The 21,856-nt window shown below is 43.8% G+C and overlaps 1 protein-coding gene across 6 annotated transcripts in view; it reads left to right on the forward strand.

Annotated features, from left to right (window-relative positions):
• The window catches only part of Mre11 (MRE11 homolog, double strand break repair nuclease), a 54,256-nt gene that overhangs the window by 25,920 nt on the left and 6,480 nt on the right, over positions 1-21,856 (forward strand). For all 6 annotated transcript variants that reach the window (XM_029543289.1, XM_021207121.2, XM_029543286.1 and 3 more), the window contains 10 exons: positions 534-614; positions 2,544-2,670; positions 4,348-4,451; positions 5,966-6,139; positions 8,574-8,636; positions 13,974-14,190; positions 15,309-15,389; positions 18,391-18,449; positions 19,652-19,716; positions 21,460-21,535. In XM_029543289.1, the coding sequence (XP_029399149.1) occupies positions 534-614; positions 2,544-2,670; positions 4,348-4,451; positions 5,966-6,139; positions 8,574-8,636; positions 13,974-14,190; positions 15,309-15,389; positions 18,391-18,449; positions 19,652-19,716; positions 21,460-21,535 (1,047 nt within the window). The remainder of the gene's footprint in view (positions 1-533; positions 615-2,543; positions 2,671-4,347; positions 4,452-5,965; positions 6,140-8,573; positions 8,637-13,973; positions 14,191-15,308; positions 15,390-18,390; positions 18,450-19,651; positions 19,717-21,459; positions 21,536-21,856) is intronic.

Genomic DNA, 21,856 nt, shown 5'->3' on the forward strand with positions numbered 1-21,856 from the left:
AAAAAAAAAAAAAAAAAAGAAATAAAATCTGCCTTCTTGGACTTTAACTTAGCTTTCTCAGGAGCAATGTAGGATAAGTGCTTTTGTTAGGGGATCTCTCTAAGATTTTATAAGCTTGATCTGGTACAGATCTGGTACATATTGGAAACACTCATCTTATTTACTTGAGCTTTTCCAAGGTAGGCAATCCAAGATCCTATAGATTCCTGCAGAGTTTACATGACTCCACTGAAAATTGGTTTAAAGTTAAGGAGGATAACCCATGTTGAAACTTGAGTAGGAAATTGGAACAGAGTCAGTATTGTAGACTTTCTTGTGAAGGAGCTATGGTTGAGATGGACAAGTTACTGAGAATGTTTGTAAAATAAACTGTTAAGGGATGAGATTGGTGGGGGCACTACAAGCTTTAAAGGATGCAGTCAGCAAGATGGAGACCAGGGTGGCTGAGGATCTATCTGTGCAGAACTTTGCAGTAGTATAAACTGTTTCAGCCAGTTTGCATAAAGTCTAATACTTTGCATTTTTATTCCGAGATTGAAGAAATGCTTGACAATGCTGAGCGGGAACGGCTGGGGAATCCTCAGCAGCCGGAGAAGCCTCTTATCCGGCTACGGGTAAGTGCTGTGTGCATTAACCAACCCTTGTTAGGCTTTATAATAATGCACACCTAACATACTTTCCTGAAAATTAGTAAGGTAAGTGCTTAGAACAATGGGAAGAGGCAAAAAATGGGAAGCTGGAAGCTGTGGGCTTAGTCTAATCTCAGGTGAACTTTATTGATTTGGTAGTATATTCATATTTCTGTTGTTTCCTAAATAATTTGTTTCTGATCTGTCCTTGCTCAGCCCTCTTGCTCCCCTCTGGGCACCTTGGTCTTGCTGAAGCTCCTGGGAGGAATTGCATGTATTCTCATTCTCTGTGAGTCTGTTCCAGCACTCCCTGCAGCCTGGTGCTGAGGTGGAGCCTGTGGTGCTCCTGTCATGCTGATTCATCCTGCTGTCCTTTCTGTTCTCAGTACAAATGCTTGTATGTAATGTGTGCAGATTGCTATTGGTTACTGTGAGCCGCACTGTCCTGTGAGTCAGCCCGTCCTTCCGACTCTGACAGAAAACAGGGTAGAGTATGTTCATTTGTCCCACTGCTTCTCCCTCTGCACCAGCCCTGCTGAGTGTCCTAAGACACACAGAGCCTACAGTCACTGTCCTCATGTTCTGATGGAGCAGGTGACCTGTAATTTTGAGTTCGCTTCAGGTTTTGCCACTGAATTCCTTCAGTTACTCTGTGAGCTATCTCCAGCTCCTCCTGTCTCTAAGCCATCTTTTCATTCTAAGTGTATGGCTTTAACAGCATTTGGTAGTAGTAAGTCCTGTGCTCAGGAAGTAATGGCCTTAAAGCCAGCAGCCTTGGCATCCCCAGTGTTAAAATGTGGAATTCCAGGTCCCACATTGACAAGATCCCAAGAGATTTGTGTGCACCTTACCGCTTGAGAAGTCCTGGTATATACCTGAGGGGCTGAGAACTTGATAGTGCTCATCCAGGAGGTTGGTGCTTTAGTGGTCAGAGTAGTCACAGCCTCACACTATAGAGACCAGAAACTCTTGTGAGTGCACAGATCAGGAGGCTGGTCCCTCAGCAGTCCCCATCTGGAGAGCCACTGGGTCCCCAGGCTGTGGACAACCTGGAAGTGCTCGTTGTAATGTCAGAGAAGGAATAGACAAGTGGCAGCAGGATAAGCTAGCCCAGCAGCAAGGGAGAAGGGCAAGTGAGGAAACCAGGACACTTCTTCCTGCCCTTTACCTGAGCTCTTACTGCGAGGTGCCACCCACAACAGTTAAGGCAATCAAGGCAAATGCTTTCAGAGGGTTAAAGTCTGCTGGTGGGGCAGAGGCAGCAGGTGATAGGCGCGTGGCTGGTATAGAAGCTGAGGGCTCACATTTTTAGCCATTAGCATGACTTAGAGAGTGCAAGCAAGTCAGCAGTAGTTGATGCTTTTCACTCTCAAAGCCTACCTGTGAGAAGGCCATACCCCCTAAGCCTCAGACTAAGGGGGAATCTCATTCAAACTACCCTAAGTAGCCATTTCTCAGAGCCCACAGACATGACATTTTTCACTATCTTTGTCCAGTTTGGAACTGTCTCCTTGGGACCCAGGTGAATAAGCTGACTTAGGTAAGGAGTGTATTTTGTTAAGGGTTTATCCCTCTATTTTGAAAGTTGAGAAACTGACTTCAGCTCATACCAAGCTGTGTGCCTAGGCTATCAGGGAAGGTCGTGCATTCATTCCATCCTGGGATGCCATTTCCTTGTTGAACAGGAAGTGTGTTTATGTAAACATCACCTGAGTATTATTCTGTCGCTAGGACAAATAGCTTAACATCATCATGATTAGTACACACAGAACATGAGTTTAGAAATGTAAAAATATTGAGCTTTTAGATTGATATGAATAGTATACATGCCAGACTGTAGAGGCCAAAAAAATGTGTACTTCTTGAAATTTGGCACACTGTTTCCTGGTTTAATAGTTTATTCTGTCTTTCCAGGTGGACTATAGTGGAGGCTTTGAACCTTTCAACATTCTTCGTTTTAGCCAGAAGTTTGTGGATTGGGTCGCTAACCCAAAAGATGTCATCCACTTTTTCAGGCACAGGGAACAAAAGGGAAAAACAGGTAAACTGGTTATTTTAGAAAGTTAAAAGAATTTAACTGGCAGTATTTGTATAAATCAGTCTTTGGTAAGATAAATACAAAATAGAAGATTTTAGTATTTGTAATGTAATTTGTAATGTAATAAAAAGGTAAGTGAATATTTTATCTTCTGAGCATTTGGGGTATTTTCTTGTGTACTTGCTTTTAGAGGCACAGTCTTGCTATGTAGCCCAGTCTGACCTCACACTGGATCTTGCCTTAGTGTCCTGAGTGCTGGACTGCAGCCTTGTCCCATTCCACCCAGCTGCATTCTGGGTTTTTTAAGTTGTGACAATTAATGAAGGCTTGGGGAAAGGCTTTGTCTGCGAGTGACAGCGCTCATGGCTTGAGACACGTGTTTTTCACTATCCGTGTTTATTTCCTACCACAGATGAATGGTCAGAGTGCGTGCTCTCACCTTTTTCAGTATTAAGTATTTTGACTTTGTGTATACGGTGCTGTAGGAAGACTTCAGACTTTTAAAGTCAAGAATGTTCTGTAGTTTGGTATTTTGATGACTAATAGTTCATTTCCAGTTAAATTTTATAGACTCCTAGTGCCCTGTTAACTGTTTAAGTCATCAACTAAAACGGTTTTTCATAAGAAGTATCTATTATGTTTGTTATAGAGTGGCCTTCCCTTTATAGCTAGTAAGAGAATTTTCAGCAGTGTTAGAAATTAAGAATGATGGGGTTAAGAGAGGTGGCTCAATGGTTAGAGCACTGCCTGCTCTTCCAGAGGACCCAGGTTCCTTTCCCAGCAACCACATGGTATTGTCCACCTGGCAAGACATACTGAACTAACCATTGTCTCTACCATCTAGTCATTTTCTAGACTTTACCTCATGGAAAATGGTTTTCCTCCTTTGGTTTATCATCTCTATTCTTCGCTCTGTGTTCAGATGATGGCCTTTGATGGCTGCATGTGGAGTCTGCATCCTCAGTGTGCCTCGTTGTCTGTAGCACATACTACCTTACACTAACTTTGTGTCCTCGTTTGTGGGCAGGAATCTTTCCTTTTCACATTGTGTTCATGGCACCATATTCAATTAGCCCATGAAGGTGTCAGCAGAGCAAATGTGCTGACCTCCTTCCTAGTGGGTTGTTAAACTGCCCGGCAGGGACTTAGCCAGAAGTAAAGTAATCGTATTTCCTGTTAGTGTTCTCACAGAATGGTGACAGGTGCTCACTCACGGTTGAGACTTAATACAGTCTGTCTGTAAGAGGCATTGTCAGTAAACTGGCTTCCTTTATTTTGAATTGGGATGTGTGGTGGTGACGTCAGCAGCACTTTTCCATACTGCCGTGATTAGTTCTGGGACCTGGAAGTTCTACCCACCACTTTTCTATCATTAGTGCAGATGGCCACATAGTGGAAGACATCCATAATACTCTGTTATTGTGAGTGTGTTTTAACTCTCATACTTCCTGAAACGAAGGCTCTGGGGACAATCTTAGCAGAACAGTGGTCCTTTAAGATGAGGAAAGCTCATGTGGACTGTGTGGAAAAAGAAGCAAATACAAAATAACCCCAGGCCATTGGCAAATACAGCTTTCTTTCTTCCTTAAAATTCCTGTGGAACCACTGAGGAGTTGGAGAGTTTGACTATTTTAATGTGTTATAGAAGCTGCTGTTCTTTTGCTGGTCTCCCTTCTGTAGGAGAAGAGATCAACTTTGGGATGCTCATCACAAAACCTGCTTCAGAAGGAACAACGCTTAGAGTAGAAGACCTCGTAAAACAGTATTTCCAGACTGCAGAGAAGGTAACTCTTCAGAGCTCACTGTCTTAGGTTTCACTGGAGAAAGGAGACACCATGACCAGGGCAGCTCTTATAAAGGAAAATGTTGAATTGGGGCTGGCTTATGTTTCAGAGGTTTAGTCCATTATCCCCATGGTAGCATGCAGGCAGACATGGAGCTGGAGGAACCAAGAGCTCTTGGTCTCCAGGCAGCAGAAGGAGGCTGTCTTCCACACTAGTTGGAACTTGAGCATTGGAGACCTCAAAGCCCACCCCACAGTGATACACTTCCTCCAATAGTGCCACTCCCTGTGGTTCAAGCATGCACACACAAGAGTCTGTGGGGGCCATACCTAGCCATCCACAGCACTCATGGTTTTTTAAGAATGGTGACACAGGGGCTGGTGAGATGGCTCAGTGGGTAAGAGCACCCGACTGCTCTTCCAAAGGTCCTGAGTTCAAATCCCAGCGACCACATGGTGGCTCATAACCATCCGTAACGAGATCTGACGACCTGTTCTGGAGTGTCTGAAGACAGCTACAGTGTACTTACATATAATAAATAAATAAATAAAGCTTTAAAAAAAAAAAAAAAGAATGGTGACACAACAGATTTTAGTGTAGACTCTTTGGTGCATCTGTGATGTAACTAGTATGAGGTAGTTTGTATCCAAGTATTTGGTGAACATTGTTAATATAATTGACAGAAGTCATTCTTCCTCTTCTATGGCTGCTGTAAAAGTCTTGATCTTATGTTTGAATGTAGCTTTTTTTTTCTTCTTAAATTTAGTTACTTTAATGATACAGTCACATGATACTGAAGCTTCTTGAACTTCTCTAGTAGTATGCATTTTTAAAAGCACAAATTTGTTACCTGGCAGTTGTATAGTTCAGAAATAGCACTGGTCTTTCTGGGCTGAAATCAGGGTGTCAGCGGTCCATATTCCTTTCTGGAAATTGTAAGGGAGTGTGTAATTCTTAACCTTCCCCAGCTACTAGCGCTCCTTATGTACCTTAACTTAGTCTCCTTTGTCCATGTGCACAGCCAGCAATATTGAATCTCTGACCATTTTCTAAGTTATGTCTTCCCCTGCCTCTCACTTTTTCTTCCTGGAACCCTGTGATTCTATGGGGCTGCCTGGACAGCCCTTGACAACCTGCATAGTTTATAGCTGGATGATGAACAGCCTTAATATCATCTGTGGCCTTGAACTCCTTCACTATATAACATAGTCAGGTTCCAGAGTAAGCTGGAGACATCTTTACAGCCATCATCTTGCCTAACCCAATGGTTTATCCCCATCTCTAGTAATCATTGGTGATCTCTCTGGTGTTGGCAGCCATTCAGGTCTCTGCAGCTAGCTGTACCTGTCCTCCCCTCCCTTTTTTTGGCCCCTTTAATATTAAATTGCCGTCTGCTGATCCACACCGAGTAGCTTGTCTTTTCCTATAGCAGATTGTGGTTTCATTCTTAGGTAGGTACTGGATGAGGAACAAATAGTACTTGTGCATCAAACAGCTTGTGTTGTTTTCCACAGAATGTTCAGCTCTCACTTTTGACAGAACGAGGGATGGGTGAAGCAGTTCAAGAGTTTGTGGACAAGGAAGAGAAAGATGCTATCGAGGAATTAGTGAAGTACCAGCTGGAGAAGACACAGCGGTTTCTTAAGGAGCGCCATATCGATGCTCTGGAAGACAAGATTGACGAGGAGGTGAGCTGCTGTCTGACAGCCTTTAAGACTCGTGCTGAGGTTTGGTTTGCTTTTGGACCCACCACTGTTTAAGTATATGATTTGTTGGGTTTCCTCATCTATAAAGTTAAGGGGATAAAATGATGAGTAAATGAGGTGTCTAGGCAGAAGCCAGTGGAGTTTGACATGTGACTGGTGTGTAGTTGATTCTGTCCTAGAGAGAGCATCTTTCAGAGCTTCCAGGACAGCTTCAGAATGAAGCTTGTAGCGTAGAATTGCTTCTCTTTCACTTTTGTCATTAGTTTTGACTGAGCTTTTGATCTCACCTAAAGCATGCTTTCCCTTTGCATACCAAGGAGGGATGAGAAAAACTTCGATTGGAGTACATTGCCGTGTCAACAAGAAACAGTAAAGGGTTTAACTGTGGAGAAAGTGTGTGTACATGTACAGAAGAAAAGGCGAACATTTTCAGTATAGTATTCAGAGGCTCATGGAAAGCTTTAGAAAATATTAAACATTCCAGTAGAGCCATGAACAAAAGACATGAAAAGGGAGTTCACAAGAAGTATACATGGCTAATAAGCTCGAGAAGGTGGTCTTCAACCACAGTCAACCAAGGGCATTGATTTTAAATGGACTTTGTCAAATTTAACTTGAGAAAACTGGCAGTCAGTGCACTGTTAGAGGTGTACTGAAGCAGTTTCCTAACAGCAGCAAGGCTTGGCCCTGCCAGTGTCCCGAGGAAATAGTAAAGCAGACATTCATACACAGCATAACAGCTGCCAGTGCTGTGCTCAGTGGGGGATACTAGGAAACCTTTGTTTCTTTGAACACCGTCCCCTAATCTAGAAGTCGAAAGACTTAAGTGTTATGTATTAATAAGCTATTAGGTGTTGTGATCTTGGCCAGGTGCAATAGCATGTGCATAACTCCAGAGCTGAGAAGGTAGATACAGGAGGATTGAGGGTCAAGGTCATCCTCACTACATCATGAGTTTCAGGCCAACCTGGGCTTCATAAGACCCTGTCTTAAATAAGCAAAAAGTATGTGTTTGAAAGCCATGGAAAAGTATTTTCAGTATAATGTTACAGGCAAACAGGACTGTAAGGATGCAGAGATGTACACACTGATTTTATTCAGTTTCATTACATGAATGAGTGTGAATAGATACTTTGAGGTTCCAAACACACTGGCAAGCATCTTGGTTACAGATCTGTATCCCATGAGGTTACCTTCTCTATAGAACAAAACACTATTTCATAGATGCAGTCCCTTGCCTCTCATCTTAGTGTGTTTAGCATGGCCCTCTTAAAGCCTGCTGTGTTATATGTAAATCGTATCATTCAGTGCCCAGTGCTGGTCAGGTCAGAGTAGGTCTGTGGACTCAGTGCCACTCACTCTGTGACTCTTGATGTGTCGAGTCTGTTGGTTTGTCTTTACACTGGTTGCTGAGCTGCACAGTGTGTGTCTGTATCATGGTAGCCAAAAGCATGGCCTCTAGACTATACTGTCTGTGCTCAAACTCAGAGGCCTTATCTGTGTACTGATGCTTGAATTCTCTAAGCTCTCAGTACCGTATCTGTAAAATGGAGTGAGTAATTAAATCTCCACGGTTGTGAGGATTAAAACAGTGTCTTCCAGTTTGCCTCCTACATGATGTAATGTCCTTGCTCCACATGCTGTTCTGTGTGAACAGCAGCATTTTTTGGTACCCAACGCACCAAGTCTTATTCCGTCAACCTTTTTTTTTTTTTTTTTTTTCCCTGAGACAGGATCTCTCTGTAATCTTGGCTACTCTCTACTCGCTATGTAGACCAGGTTGGCCTAGTACTCACAGGGATCCACCTGCTTCTGCCTCCTGAGTGCTGGGATTAAAGATGTGTACCACCACTGTGCCTGGCTCTCATACTGACTTTTGACCCATGGTTCCACTGCTCTTGTCAAGGTTTCCAGTGACTCCTTTTTGCCAGCACCCCTGTCAGGGACTTGCTTTGACTGCTGCCAAACTTTTCGAGACACTTTTATCTTACAGGTCTTAAAGGACTCCCACACATTGGGCGTGCTTTCTTCCCTCCTTGATGGAGTATTCCCCTTCCTGGTAGCTTTCATCTCTCCATCCTCTCAAGCTGGACCCATCTATCTGTGTCCCCACTTTCTAGCTTCACTCAGCTTCATGGCTTTGGTGGTGACCCTCCCTCACAAGTTCCTCCTAAGCCTTTCTTTCTCAGCTGCAGACTTGCACAGTGCATGGCCTGTGCCTTGTGTATGAAGCACTGATCTCCCAAGCAAAACGCCCGTTCTCTGCCCTGCTCTTCTAGGAGAGTTCTATGGGCACTTTAGGCTTTGATTTGCATGGTCTGAAAACCACCAAGTTGCCCATGACTCTGTCCTCTGATTCTGATGGTGCTCTGCTGTTAGAATATACAGTGTTCTGACTTTCTTTGTTGTGGTCTAGGTCCGACGTTTCAGAGAAAGCAGACAGAGAAATACCAACGAGGAAGACGATGAAGTTCGAGAGGTAATTTACAGCTGCATCCTACTGTGTCTGTAGGTTGGTGTGTGAACCAGAAGAGCCAGTGGGTACAGTTGGACAGATTGCCCAAGGGTATGTTGTGTCTAGGAGTGAATGCTCTGGCTACCATTGGCTGATTTGAGCTCAGGTCACATCAGTGACAAGTGTGTGACTGTCATTGCTTTTCTCCCTTCTGCTCTTGTTAAAATGTATTTGTACATGTGTTGGGCACAGATTCAGAGAAAAATCTTCATTATTGAAAATAACATGATATTTTTGAGTTAGAATGTTGGAATCCTCCTAAGTCTCATTAAGTGTCAAGAAAGGTAGATTTGAACTGCTTACTGAAGTTCTGGGCTTCTGACTGTTATGGTGCTTGGTCACCTCAAGATTGAAATGTGCACATTTGTTTCCTGGTTGTGTGTTCTGTGTTTTGATCATTGTCACTGTTTCGTGGTTATTTCACACATTACTGACTCCTGAGGCTTTGCCTGAATGGTTTTCACGGTTGTTGTGAGTATCCTGCTAGGAGTACAAGTGTGGAAGAGTGTGGACAGGTGTAGTCTTTGACCACAGGAGTCTCCTCATTGAGCTCATTAGTCTTTTTAAAAGGATAAGAGCTAGGCTGAGGGCATGGCTCAGGGATCAGGTGCCTACTCAGCATCCTTACCACCACCAAAACAGCAAAAAAGGAATTGTGCATATTTTATATGGAAATGGAACGTTTCACGTCAAACTTCAAAGCTTAAACTTAGCTATATTTGAAGGTAACAGGATTTCCTGGGCTTTTTAATTGATTTTTCTGTTGCTGTATCAAAGTGCCTGAGACCATGTAATTCATGAAGGATAGAAAAATGCTTGAGCTCACAGTACTAGAAGCTGGGAAGGCCAGAGAGCATGGTGCCAGCATCTAGTTAGAGTCTTCCCGGAGGGCTCTGACTTGTCAAATCGCATGGCTTGGTGGGGAGTGAGCGACCTAGCTTTCTTTCAGAACAGAGCCATTGCCTACCTGCGTAACTCGTGAGTCCATTGATCTCGTGACTAGATTAATCCACTCGTGAGGCCTTTCCTCATGCAGTGACCACTCCATACTGTTGATAGGTGTGGCTTTCTGCATAACGTTTACAGCATGTGAAGTCTGGAAAATATATTAAATCATAGCAGTACTGACAGGGATTTTAGCCTCAGAATCCTACTCAACTTGAGTAATAGAGTTGATATTTCTCAAGATGTAATGCACAGCTTTGTCAGAATTTCTGAGCCTTGAATGTGAATCCTATTATTGTGCATTAGTTATTTTAACAGACAAATTAAAAAATGCATACCATAGAGCTACTTGTTCACATGGGAAAAACTCAGAATTTTTTTAGGCACAAGTTGACTTGGAAACCTAGGACCAAGACCAGCCAGTAAAGATTGGGTTTGTGGCTGCCATGCTCTCCATCCGATGCACTGCTGTCTCTATGGTCCTATGAAAACTTAGCCTAGGACCAAGACCAGCCAGTAAAGATTGGGTTTGTGGCCACCATGCTCTCTATCCGATGCACTGCTGTCTCCTATGGTCCTATGAAAACTTAGCACTGTTCTTAGTCTGACACACTCCTTTTTTTCCTGACTTACAAATTCTTAGGTCCTTTGTGAATTTAGATGGGGTTGGTACACCCTTTCAAAATGTGATGCCACTCCTAACCCAGAGTGAAGGGGCATTCACAGGAAGGGCTTACAAATCATACATACAAGGAATTGGTGTCCACATGGCATTAAAAACAGCTTCTTAAATTCAACAATAACAGCAACTTGAAAATGGACAAAAGCCTTGGCTTGTCATCTTTTCAAAGGTTTTCAAGTGCTCTGTCAGCACGTACGGATTCTAAGTATTCACATTGCAGAGACTTGACACCATCCACATTAGAGAAGCAACTGTGAGACCCAGGGAGAGAATGAGAATGAACAGAACCGAACAAGGGTCAGGATTGGCAGCTATTGTGCAGCCCGGAGCTCCATACTTCCTGACCCAAGGAGGACCTGATGCCCTGGGGTGCAAAGCAACATGGCCACTCCTAGAAAGAAAAGCACAGGCTTAAGTATACAGCAAAGGGATCGGAAATGGAGCCTCAAGCTGCCAGTGCTCCTAGAGTAAGACTGACAGTAGCCAAGTCAGACACAGCAGGTTTCTATCAGTAGGTCACTGGATGAGCAAGATGTGGCATCTTCTTGTAAGGAAATGTTACCACATCATTGCAGCCTAACACATGCTCCGGTGTTCATGGAGTCTGAACACACACTGAGTGGGAGAGAGCCAGATTCCAATGGACTAATGTAATGTTTCATCTGTATGTGGTACTGTGTTATCCCATCACAGGGATGGAGAAGAACTGGGGTTCCCAGGGACTTGGGAGTAGAGAATGGGTAGAGTTTCAGTTTAAGATGGACAATAAGTCCTATAGTCAGTAACTTAAAGCTGTTGTGCAGAAATAGTGAATTAGAACACTGTTTGACTATATTTGAGAAAATGAAAATAAAAATGGTATTTAGACAAAAATAGATCATTTGGAAATGGTGGTTTATCACTTACAAATAAGCATCACAGTGGGACAGGGCTTTAAGTGTTGTTGCCTGTTGCTGCTGCTATAAAGGTGCTGTGCTAGCTTGCCTTCTCATCGCTGGGGCCTGAGTACATGTTTCTATCATCCCTCATCTTCTTCTGATACTAGAGGTTTGATCTTTGTGAATCTCAGGGGATGCTGTGTTTGATATATGCTTCTCTTTTTGAACAGTGAATGAACATTCCCCACACCCTGCTCCTAGAACTGAGGACTGAGCCCAGGTCCTTGCACTTGCTAGGCAAGTGCTATACCACTGAGCTAAATTCCCTATCTCTACGAACAGTTTTTTAATGTATATAAAGCGTTCCTGTGAAGTATGTACTTACAGTGGGGTAGCGGTAACTCCTACTCTGTGTGCTCTCTTCCTTCCCTCCTCCCCCTCTTTCTCCCCCTCCTTCCCGCCCCTCTTTCTCTTTCCATCCACCTTCAAATGTAGTCATGTAGAAGCTTGTTGCTGAATAAGGAGTGTTGGGGAGTTAAGGCCTTACAGCTACAGAGGGGAAATGTGGGGCCTCCTGCTTGTGTTCTGTTCATGTGAGGTGTATTAGTATGTATGGGTCCCTGACCTGCTATCACTCTGCAGATCCTGTTACCTGCATGCCAGCCTTGCAGGTACTCCTGGGCTCTGCTGTATTCATGAATGCTGGATGGTTGTTTTCTCTGTATATGTTCAGTGCTGTCTCTGCCTTAGACTGGCTTTCGGCTCTTGTTCTGGGCAATAGCAGTGAGCTCTGTTCTTGGCTTGGAAATTTGGCTCAGCTCAACTGTAAAACTTTCTTGGTATCTGGATAATGTTTGGGAATTTTTGCCTGTTTGTTATGTTGTTTTGTTTTTAACTTTGTGTGTATGGGTGTTTTGCCTGCATGTATGTCTGTGCCACATGCTTGCCAGAAGAGGGAGTTGAACTTCCTGAAAAATGGAGCTACTGATGGTTGTGAGCTGCCTGTGGGTGTTAGGAATCTAACCAAAATCCTCTGCACTGACAGCTGGTGCTCTTACCTTGAGCCATCTTTCCTGCTCTGGAGTAGTAGTTTTAAGCTGGCAGGCTAACATGCTGCAGAGATTGTCTGCCTCTTCCCAGCGCTGTGATAGTAGACACATGCAGTGGCACCCAGATGTTTAGTGTGGGTTCTGGACCAACACTCAGGTCCTCATGCTTGTACAGCCACTCCTGCCTGCCCCGAGACAGCACATCTTGTTGGCCATGAGCCTAGTAATCCTGCCTTCTCGGGCTCCCTAGTGTTGGAATAATAACTTGGTATCATTATACATGCCTTTCATGTGGGTGTTGGGCTTGAACTCATATCCTTTTGCTTCTAAAGCAGGCACTTTGTCTATTGAGCTATCTCCTCAACTTTTCCCTAGCTTTTTGGAAACTGAATTAACCTACCTCCTTCGTACCTCAGATCCTACAGCTTCAATCCTCACCCACTCCTAGCTTGCCAACTTGCTACCCATCTCATTTAGTGCCGCCTGCCATCTCTTGATGCCAGTGGTCCTGTTATAGCTTGAGGAGTCCCTGGTCTCCTGCTATCAGACTGCTTTATAACTTGCCTTATGTCACCTGTGGGGCTGTTCTTCAGCATTTTGACTCCCCACTGTTCCGCTTTCCCCAGATGCCAGTATTTACTCTTCAGAAGCAAGGGGGGTGGGGGTGGGGGTGGGGTTGGAATTGTTTTCTAGTTTTATTCAAACCTGTTTTGGGTTTCTTCTCTCTATTATGTTTTGACAGATCTCAGAGAAGAGGTCAGGGCACATTTGCTTTCATTCTATTTTTAATTAAAAATCTGTTTATTTAGAGTTAGTGTTTGGCTAAATCTCAAATTTGTCTTTTCTAAATGATTTCTTACAAAATGAAGAAAGTGGATATGCTTGGTTCTAAGATTCTCGGTCTTTTTTTTTTTTTTTTTAATGTGAGTAAAATGTAGACACACCAGAAGAGGACATTAGATCCCATTACAGATGGTTGTGAGCCACCATGTGGTTGCTGGAAATTGAACTCAGGACCTCTGGAAGTGCAGTCAGTGCTCTTTACCACTAAGCCATCTCTCCAGCTCCTTTCTCAGTCTTTTTATAACAAATATATATATGTGTGTGTGTGTGTGTGTGTGTGTGTGTGTGTGTGTGTGTGTGTGTGTGTAAAACAAGATAACAACTTATCCATGTATTTCTGAATATAAAATTTATTTTAGAGGAAATTGCCATATTCAAAAATCAGAAAGAAAATAAATGCACACTAAAATTTCATGGTTTTTTTTCCTTTCTCTCTTTTTTTTGTTTTTTGTTTTTTGAGACAGGGTTTCTTCTCTGTGTAGCCCTGGCTGTCCTGGAACTCACTTTGTAGACCAGGCTGACCTCGAACTCAGAAAATCGTCTGCCTCTGCCTCCTGAGTGCTGGGATTAAAGGCGTGCCCACCACGCCCGGCTTTCTTTCTCTTTAATTAAGAGCTCATTCTAAAAGAGAAGCTCCTGACTGTCTTGTACAGACGTTGTGTGGGTTGCAGGCTGCTCTTCAGCCTCTTTGGTTCTAGAAGTGCTGAGTACAAAACCAAGTTTCTTGGAGACCCTCGTAAGAGGTCTCCTGCAGGTGGCGGCACAGGTAGAGTACGGTAGACACTTCTTCCACATCTGTGTAGCACACTGAGTGTGAGTGGCAGCGTTAGGGAGTGGGTTGATGTGACTGGATGAGAGCGGGGTATGATGCTGCCTCTACTGATGTGCCGTCTCTGCTGCACAGGCCATGAGCAGAGCCCGGGCCCTCAGATCACAGTCAGAGAACTCCACCTCAGCGTTTAGTGCTGAGGACCTGAGTTTTGATGCAGCGGAGCAGACAGCAAATGACTCTGATGATAGCCTGTCAGCAGTGCCTACCAGAGGCCGAGGCCGAGGCCGAGGGCGAAGAGGAGGCCGAGGGCAGAGCTCTGCATCCAGAGGAGGCTCTCAGAGAGGCCGAGGTCAGCACCCATCTTTGTCTTTCAACACTGCTTGAATCGGGGGTTTGTTTCTAAAACAGTTGTTATTTTTGTTTTGTGTAACAGCTACCTGTAGTAGAGCCTGGATAGATTGTAACTGGCTGTGTGCAGCCATGGATAGGTTTTAGTTGTTTTTAAGTTATAATTAAGAGCCTCACTCTATACTTCTCCTGTATATATTCGCTCACGTATGGAGGAGTAATGATTGACAAATGTGAAAGAAGGAAATGGCTAGCAAATCACAATTCCAGATCAGAGAAATAGTGCTACTATCAGGAGACACAGTACTTGCATGTTATAGTCTCTCTGCGCTTGTTTAAGAGTGAAAAGGACACTAAACAGCTTACCTTCTGAAGGCCGTCACCGCACTGCTGTCCTCACTGGTACTGTGTAGTCCTGGCATGGTCCAGACGACAGAGCATTGCTATCCAGTGACTTCCTAATATAATCCATAAATCTTTCACTAGGAACTGTTCTTCATTGAATATTTGTCCATGGGAGGGCTGGGTACATGGCTCTGGGGTTAAAAGCACTAGCTGTTCTAGACGGCCTGGGTTCAATTCCCAGCACCTCTATGGCAGCTCACAACTGTGTATAACTTCAGTTCCAGGGGATCCTATGCTCGTTTCTGCTCTACAGGATCCTGCATATATGTGAGGCTTTAAACTTACATAAGCACACATACACATAAAAATTTAAAAAATGTAAAAAGAATACTTTATCCAGGGGAACCTGAGCTGGTAACATTAAGTATGACTTAATATAAGAGCTTTGAAGAGCCAGGCACAGTAGTGCACTGACAGATTTCTGTGAGCTTGGTCTACATAGTAAGTTCCCATGTAGCCACAGCTACATTGTGAGACCTGTCTCGGAAAAACAAACCAAAAAAGAGCTCTGAAGAATCAGTCTGTGGTTGTTTTATCATCTTTACATTTACAGCTTGTGTCCTGAAGCTGTAACTGAGGACCAGTGTGACTAAGGACAGTCTGAAATCTGACCCTCAGATTCTGTTTTGTGTGTGCGGCTGGCTTTCTGTTAGCGAGCTCTCCCTTCTGCACTGTGCAGAGGGAGGTTCCTGACCACTGTGATTCCTCTTGCAGACACTGGGCTGGAGATCACTGCTCGAGGCAGGAGCTCAAAGGCCACCTCATCAACATCCAGAAACATGTCCATTCTAGACGGTGAGTACATAGCTGTAGTGTAGACCTTCCATCTCAGGAAGGCTGAAGGCGCTTGCCTCCCTAGTAACTGCGCTCACTCTAGTCAGCAGCCATCGAGATGACAGGCTAAAACACTCTGGAGAAATAGTTCTTATCTTAGGACTGGAGAGGCAGCTTTGCAATAGAGGGATTGCCTTGCCTCTGTTGAGCCCTGGGTTTGATTCCCCACACCACTGAGGAAACAAAATAAAAAACTGAAAAAGTTTTGCCAAGCAACAGGGTTATTGGAGCCTTTTAATTTTTTTAGTGGATTGTTAACTTGTAGAGTATAACTTGCCTTCAGACAGATCCCAAATACAGAGAGAATGAGGCAGTCAAGGGGAGGTGTTGAGAGTAAGAGAAGGTGTGCGTGATAACATGCTGGGAATGGCCTCCATGTGCATGGAGGACTGAGCTGAGCTCAGTAATTCCATGGATAAAACAAGTAGATCCCAATGCCTGGTGCATCAGGAGGCACCTACAAGAGCTTATTACTATAAAAATAGGAAATGTTGAACCACAAAAGGAGAGTGCTAAACTGTGTGCTTCCCTGCCAAAGCACTCGTGAGCTCAGCGCCACACTAGGCCAAGTGGCTACCAGTGCCTCAGCCCAGCCTGCCCGTTCTCATTCAGGGCGAATGGTGTGAAACATCCTTGATACCAGTGTGTATACCCACCTTAATTAAAGGGACTCATCCTGTTTGCATTGTTGTTAAGGTATCAGCTGTTACCTTTCCTTAAAGTAAAACCTCTTCTTCCCTCAGCTTACTCTCTGCTCTTGCGCCTGGGGTGGGGGGGTGGGGGTGGGGGTGGGGGGTGGTTATCCTGTTTAGGACTCATTGGGCTGTGCAGAGGTATGTGCACTGGTGTTTCGTGACACTCTGCTGTGCTCTTGAACTTCCATCTGGGTTGACATGTCCCCACCCATCCTCTTGGTTTTTGGGTTTTTTTTTTGTTTTTTTGTTTTTTTTTTTTGGTTTGTTTGTTTGTTTGTTTGTTTCGAGACAGGGTTTCTCTGCATAGCCCCTGGCTGTCCTGGAACTCACTTTGTAAACCAGGCTGGCCTCGAACTCAGAAATCTGCCTGCCTTTGCCTCCCAAGTGCTGGGATTAAAGGCATGCGCCACCATGCCCGACTTCCCACCCATCCTCTTGTCACCTCCTTGCTCCCATTAGTTTCCTTTGATCCTAAAACGGGGACTGAGTTTTTTTTAGTGTGAATACACAAAACTATTTTATTATAGTATGTTTCAAGAGATTTCCTTTTTTCTATTTCTGTCTTTTCATGTTTTTTCAATTATTTCTTTTATTTTTTGAGTTACAATAATTGCACCATTTCACCCTTCCCTTTCTTCTCTCCAAACCCTCCCCTGTCCCTGTCCATGTTCTTTCTGGTATTGTTTTCATTAACAGTTACAAGCATATATAATAAGGTGTTCCTAACCTGGAGGGGCTGGCTGTCAGCACCCCAAGAAGGTGCATCGTTGAAAGGGTGCTTCTAGATGTCTGTCCACTGTAGTAGGAGTAGGGGGCACAGCACAAGATTGCTTACTGTTGGGAAAGGAAGCAATCACTTGGTAGCCAACAGCTGCTGAAATTAGGAGTTGACAGCTAGAGTTTTTTCACTGAAGTTATTCAGCAGAGGATGGTGACTGAGCAGAGAAAAGACACCTTATGGCCACTGCCTTCCCATGTGGCTTTACTACCCTGAGTCACTCCATTCATTCTCATGCTAATTCTGTGTGTGAGAGTGCCTGCTGCCTGCCAGGCACTTGCCAAAGCAATTTGCATTAAGTACCTCTTTACCCTTTCAACAGTTTTCTGTGTGAAGTCTTGGCCCTGCTTTACAGGTGTGGAGAGTAGATTTGAATGAGCCAAGCTACTTGGCATGGCTGCTAGCTAGAAAGTCAGAGGGTCCGGCTCTAGAGGCAGACCTCTGCCCTACCAAGGCATGAGGCCTTCCTGACAAAACAGTGTCTTCTGATAAAGTTACCTGCTTTCATGTGCACCCCTTCATTGCTGGCTGTCCACTAGGGAGCAAGAGAAAGTTTCCTTGATTTCCAGGACCTCGGCATTTGGGACTCATTAGTAAGTGCCAACAGCATTCTCTGGAAGCGCGGTGGCACTCTGGCTTTCTGTTCAGGTGACCTGCTGCTTCTCCATTGTAGAAAGTAGGGTGAGGCCTGTGAGTGAGAGGGCAGACGAGACCTGGGCCTTTCATCTTCCTCTCAGACATCACCAGATCCGACACAGAAACCTGAGGCGGGAAATGGGAGCAGTGATAAAGTTGGGCTGTGTAGAAAGATTGCTGAAGTCTAGGGACTTTGGGACTAGGGACGTTGGGAGTCTGGCAATTTAAACATGTCCCTTTGCCCAGTTTAGAGTGGAGGTTGTCTTGGAGAAGCTACGTCTGATGCTAGTAAATTGATCATACATAGGAGAAAACAAACCCTGACTAGGTGTTTGGATCTACTGTACAGTTTGACATCAAATGACAGGGAAGAGGCAAGGTTAGAAAACCTGAAGTGTCTGTAAAGCAAAAACGGGAGCACTTTATCAGGGAGCTTTATCAGGGAGCCAGACTTCCTCTCTGGTGTGTTCTTGTGTGCCCAGGGTGGCTGCAGGGAGAGGAGTGATGGCTGCCGAAGCCCCAGGAAGCCTGGTCAGCTGGGAAGGCTGGGAGGGCTACTGTAGTTTACTTGGCTGAGGGCAGCACTTCATCTTTCAGGCCTGTTTTATAAAGATTTTATTGTGAGTGTATGTATGAATTCTGCTTGTTACTGTATTTGAACACGCTGGGCTGTGGGCTTCAGCTGTATATAGTCTCACATCCTTTCAGACTCCAGAGTATATAAATGGTTTTCCAATTGATCATTGCAGGGTTTTGCAGGTAGGACTTTAAGATCCTTGAGCTTAGGAAGTGAATACATTTTTTTGGTTACTTTAAGAACTATGTAACAGGCATTTCATCTTTTTCATACTAGCTTTCAAATCTACCCGACAACAGCCTTCCAGAAATGTAGCCACTAAGAATTACTCAGAGGTAAGAAAATTGATTTTGATTTGATTTTAATTGTGCTTTCTGTGTTAGGATTTCCTAATAGGGATGGTGTTGAACATCAGCATTGGTGAGAACTTTATGGTTACTCAGACTCTTGAAGCCAACAACAAAGCTCTGCAAGTGCATTCGTTTCATGTATCGGGTAGCATTTTAAAAGACAGCAGTACTGACCTAAAGCCCTGCCTTCTAAACCCCAACTCAGAAGGTGTATTCCTCCTGTGGGAGGCATGTTCCTCGTGTGGAGCTGTTCCTCATACTTCTGTGGACTAAAGACTGAGAAGACCAAAGGCTCGGGATCCTTGTGTCCTGTTAAAGATTTAACATGGGCCTTTCTGCCACTTGGGATTCTACAAGCAAATTCAGGATAGTTCTGACTTGCTGTCTCACTGTTATAATCCATGAATCTTAAGCCCCAGGTCGGGACTCTTCTTCCTGTGCTGGGCAGTCCTGCTTGGTAAAGGTATATCCTGTGCACCGCAGGATGTGTAGCAGAGCCTGTGACCTCACATGATGCTATTTTGGAATTTTGTCCTTGGCTTCTTCCTCATCAACAGTTTAGTAGGTGAAAACATAGCACATATACATCAAGGGTCAAGATAACACAAAACACAGAGCACGGTGGAATTGTATATATCTCTGTTGGCTCTTAACACTAAATATCTACCTATCTGCTGCTTCCCACGTAATCCAATACCTTTCAAATAGGTTAAAATTGGAGCTGATTTTTTTTCTTTTAAAAATGGAACTAATAGGTGATTTGTTAGTACAGATCAATAATTTTCACACTCAGTGGGCAGAAACCTGAAGATTACAAGTTTGAAAGTAGCCCGTGTTACTCAAGAAAACTTGAAGTTAAAGCACTGGCAGGCTGTCGCCCTATCAGAGCCTGGGAAGAAAGCCTCAGGGCAGGGCTGTGCTGCACTTGCAGGAGTTACTCAGCCTCCTGTGTGTTTTAGGGGCTCTGGCTTGGGAACGGCCTGGAGGGACAGGCCATGGATAAGAGTAACATTTGTAAAGGAGAGGGACCTTGATGGGGGGTCAGGCTGCCTTTACCGTCTTCCCTGAGATCTGAAGGTCAAACCCAGGGCCTCACTGCTAGACAGGTCCTCTACCACTGGAGCCACATGCACTTCTGAGTTTGTCTGTCACGATGAACCTGCTGCTTTGTTTCTTCCCTTCCGTAGACCATCGAGGAGGATGAATCTGATGAAGGTGACATTTTTCCTACCAGTTCCAGGACTGATCAAAGGTAGGCTAGGGACGCCCTTTGAAAACAAAACATAATTATGCCGAATTCTGTGGCAATACATCTTTCTATGCTAGAGAGGATAAGCAGAATTCTTTTCATCTAGTAATTATGTAGAGAAATGAAAAATACATGATTCAGCATTGCTGTATGTATTTCCTCTGAAAAATAATCTGATTCATGTCCTCTTGTCTTTATTACCCAGTTCCCTTCAAGATGCTTTTCTTTTTTTCTTTCTTTTTTTGATTTTTCGAGACAGGGTTTCTCTGTGTAGTCCTGGCTGTCCTGGAACTCACTCTGTAGACCAGGCTGGCCTTGAACTCAGAAATCCGCTTGCTTCTACCTCCCAAGTGCTGGGATTAAAGGCGTGTGCCACCACTGCCTGGCTGAAAATACTTTTCTTAATTCTGGATTTCAGATTTATTTTTCACTACATTTTTCTCTGCCATATATACACAGTGCTTTACTAAACAGGAGAAGTGGCTGATACGATTTTTGGAGTACTTATGTGTCTGTCTTGATTTCCTCTGGAGTACTTGTGTGGCTGTCTGGTCTTCCTCTGTTCCTTTTGTAAACTTACTCTGGAGTACTTATGTGGCTGGCTGGACCTATTCTGGAGTAATAATTGGCTTACTTTGGCATATTTACTAAATTTATTTAAAATGACTGTTTTCTTTTATGTATTAACATTTTGGGCAAATACTGTTTACTTTAAACTTAATGAAAATTTCTACTTAAGAACATAATTGAGGGGCTGGGAAGACGCTTAATGAAAATTTCTACTTAAGAACATAATTGAGGGGCTGGGAAGACGGCACAGTAGTGGCGTGTATGTGGTGTTCCTATGGATAAACTAGGGTTTGCTTCCTGGTACCTCACAGCCATTTATAACTTCAGTTCCAAAGGGATCTGTCTGGCCTCTGGGCATTGTATATACCTTGTCACATATATACTCATATACATAAAACAAAAATCATTTTAAAAAGAAAGTAACCTATAGCCCCCTTTTGTTTTTTAATACTTTCAGTTTTGACATTCTACTAGGTCTGGTGGTATATAATAGATTTGAATAGACTGCAAACTTCAGTGACTTAATTATCCTGTAAGGTGTTGACACATACAACTACATTAAGGATGAGTAAAATAGCTCCTAAACTGTGTGTAACACGTGATTGAGGCTCTTGATTGTGAGTCTCCTGGAAAAGAGCAAATAGGACATGGCAGGAGAAACTCCGGAGAGTTCTGAGTTTGCCCCACTCCTGAGCAGCTGCAGGTTGAAGGGAGAGCACTGCAGCATTGTAGCTGTGGCGGGCTGCTCCTATAGTAGGGGCACGAGTCAGCACTTGAGTGGTGCTAACAAATCAGGCCATGGCCTAGTGCTCAAGCAGATTAGCACATAGCTCTTTAAAAAACAAACATTTCCCCATTTGACAGATGAGGAAATTTAGGTGCAGAGGGGGTAGCATAGATAGGAAATGGTTTTGGCTTTTTCTTAATTAGAGAACATTTACTACAAAAACATTCAATAACTGAGAAACAGACAGTGCTGCTCTTAGGGTTCCTCAGAGACACATAGCCCATAGGATGCACACACATAGCATGTATGTAATATCTCTTAGTACACATAGATTCACGAAATTACATATTAAAGGGAGCTGTGTATTGCTTGTATTCGGTGGTTATTATGGAATTGAATGCTTGTGTGATGTTCTCATTCATTGTCTTTGGGTTTTCTTTCTTCCTCAGGTGGTCAGGCACAACATCTAGCAAACGGACGTCCCAGAGCCAGACAGCCAAAGGGGTGGACTTTGAATCAGATGAGGTGATTGTCAAGTCATTGGCTTTTTCTTACCTGTCTATGAGATGTAAATGGAGACCACTGGCGAGACTCTGCAAGTTATATTTTTAGGCTCCCTGGTAGCCTTGCTGTGACCTGTGATGCTAAAAGTTAGTGAGTACCCTCAGTGTAATTGCGTATATAGGCCTGCGGGGTTTCAAAGCTGCTGCTCACTCAACTCTCACTTGTCCCATTAATGGGATCAAAGCTGGGGTTTTTAATCTTTTTTTTTTTTTTTTTTTTTTTTTTAGCTTCTTTCTTTCTTTATCCCTGAGTTAGGTGACACTGGTGTAGAAGGTTGACTTG

Source organism: Mus pahari, chromosome 10 (genome assembly GCF_900095145.1).
Source record: "Mus pahari chromosome 10, PAHARI_EIJ_v1.1, whole genome shotgun sequence".
NCBI lineage: Eukaryota > Metazoa > Chordata > Mammalia > Rodentia > Muridae > Mus > Mus pahari.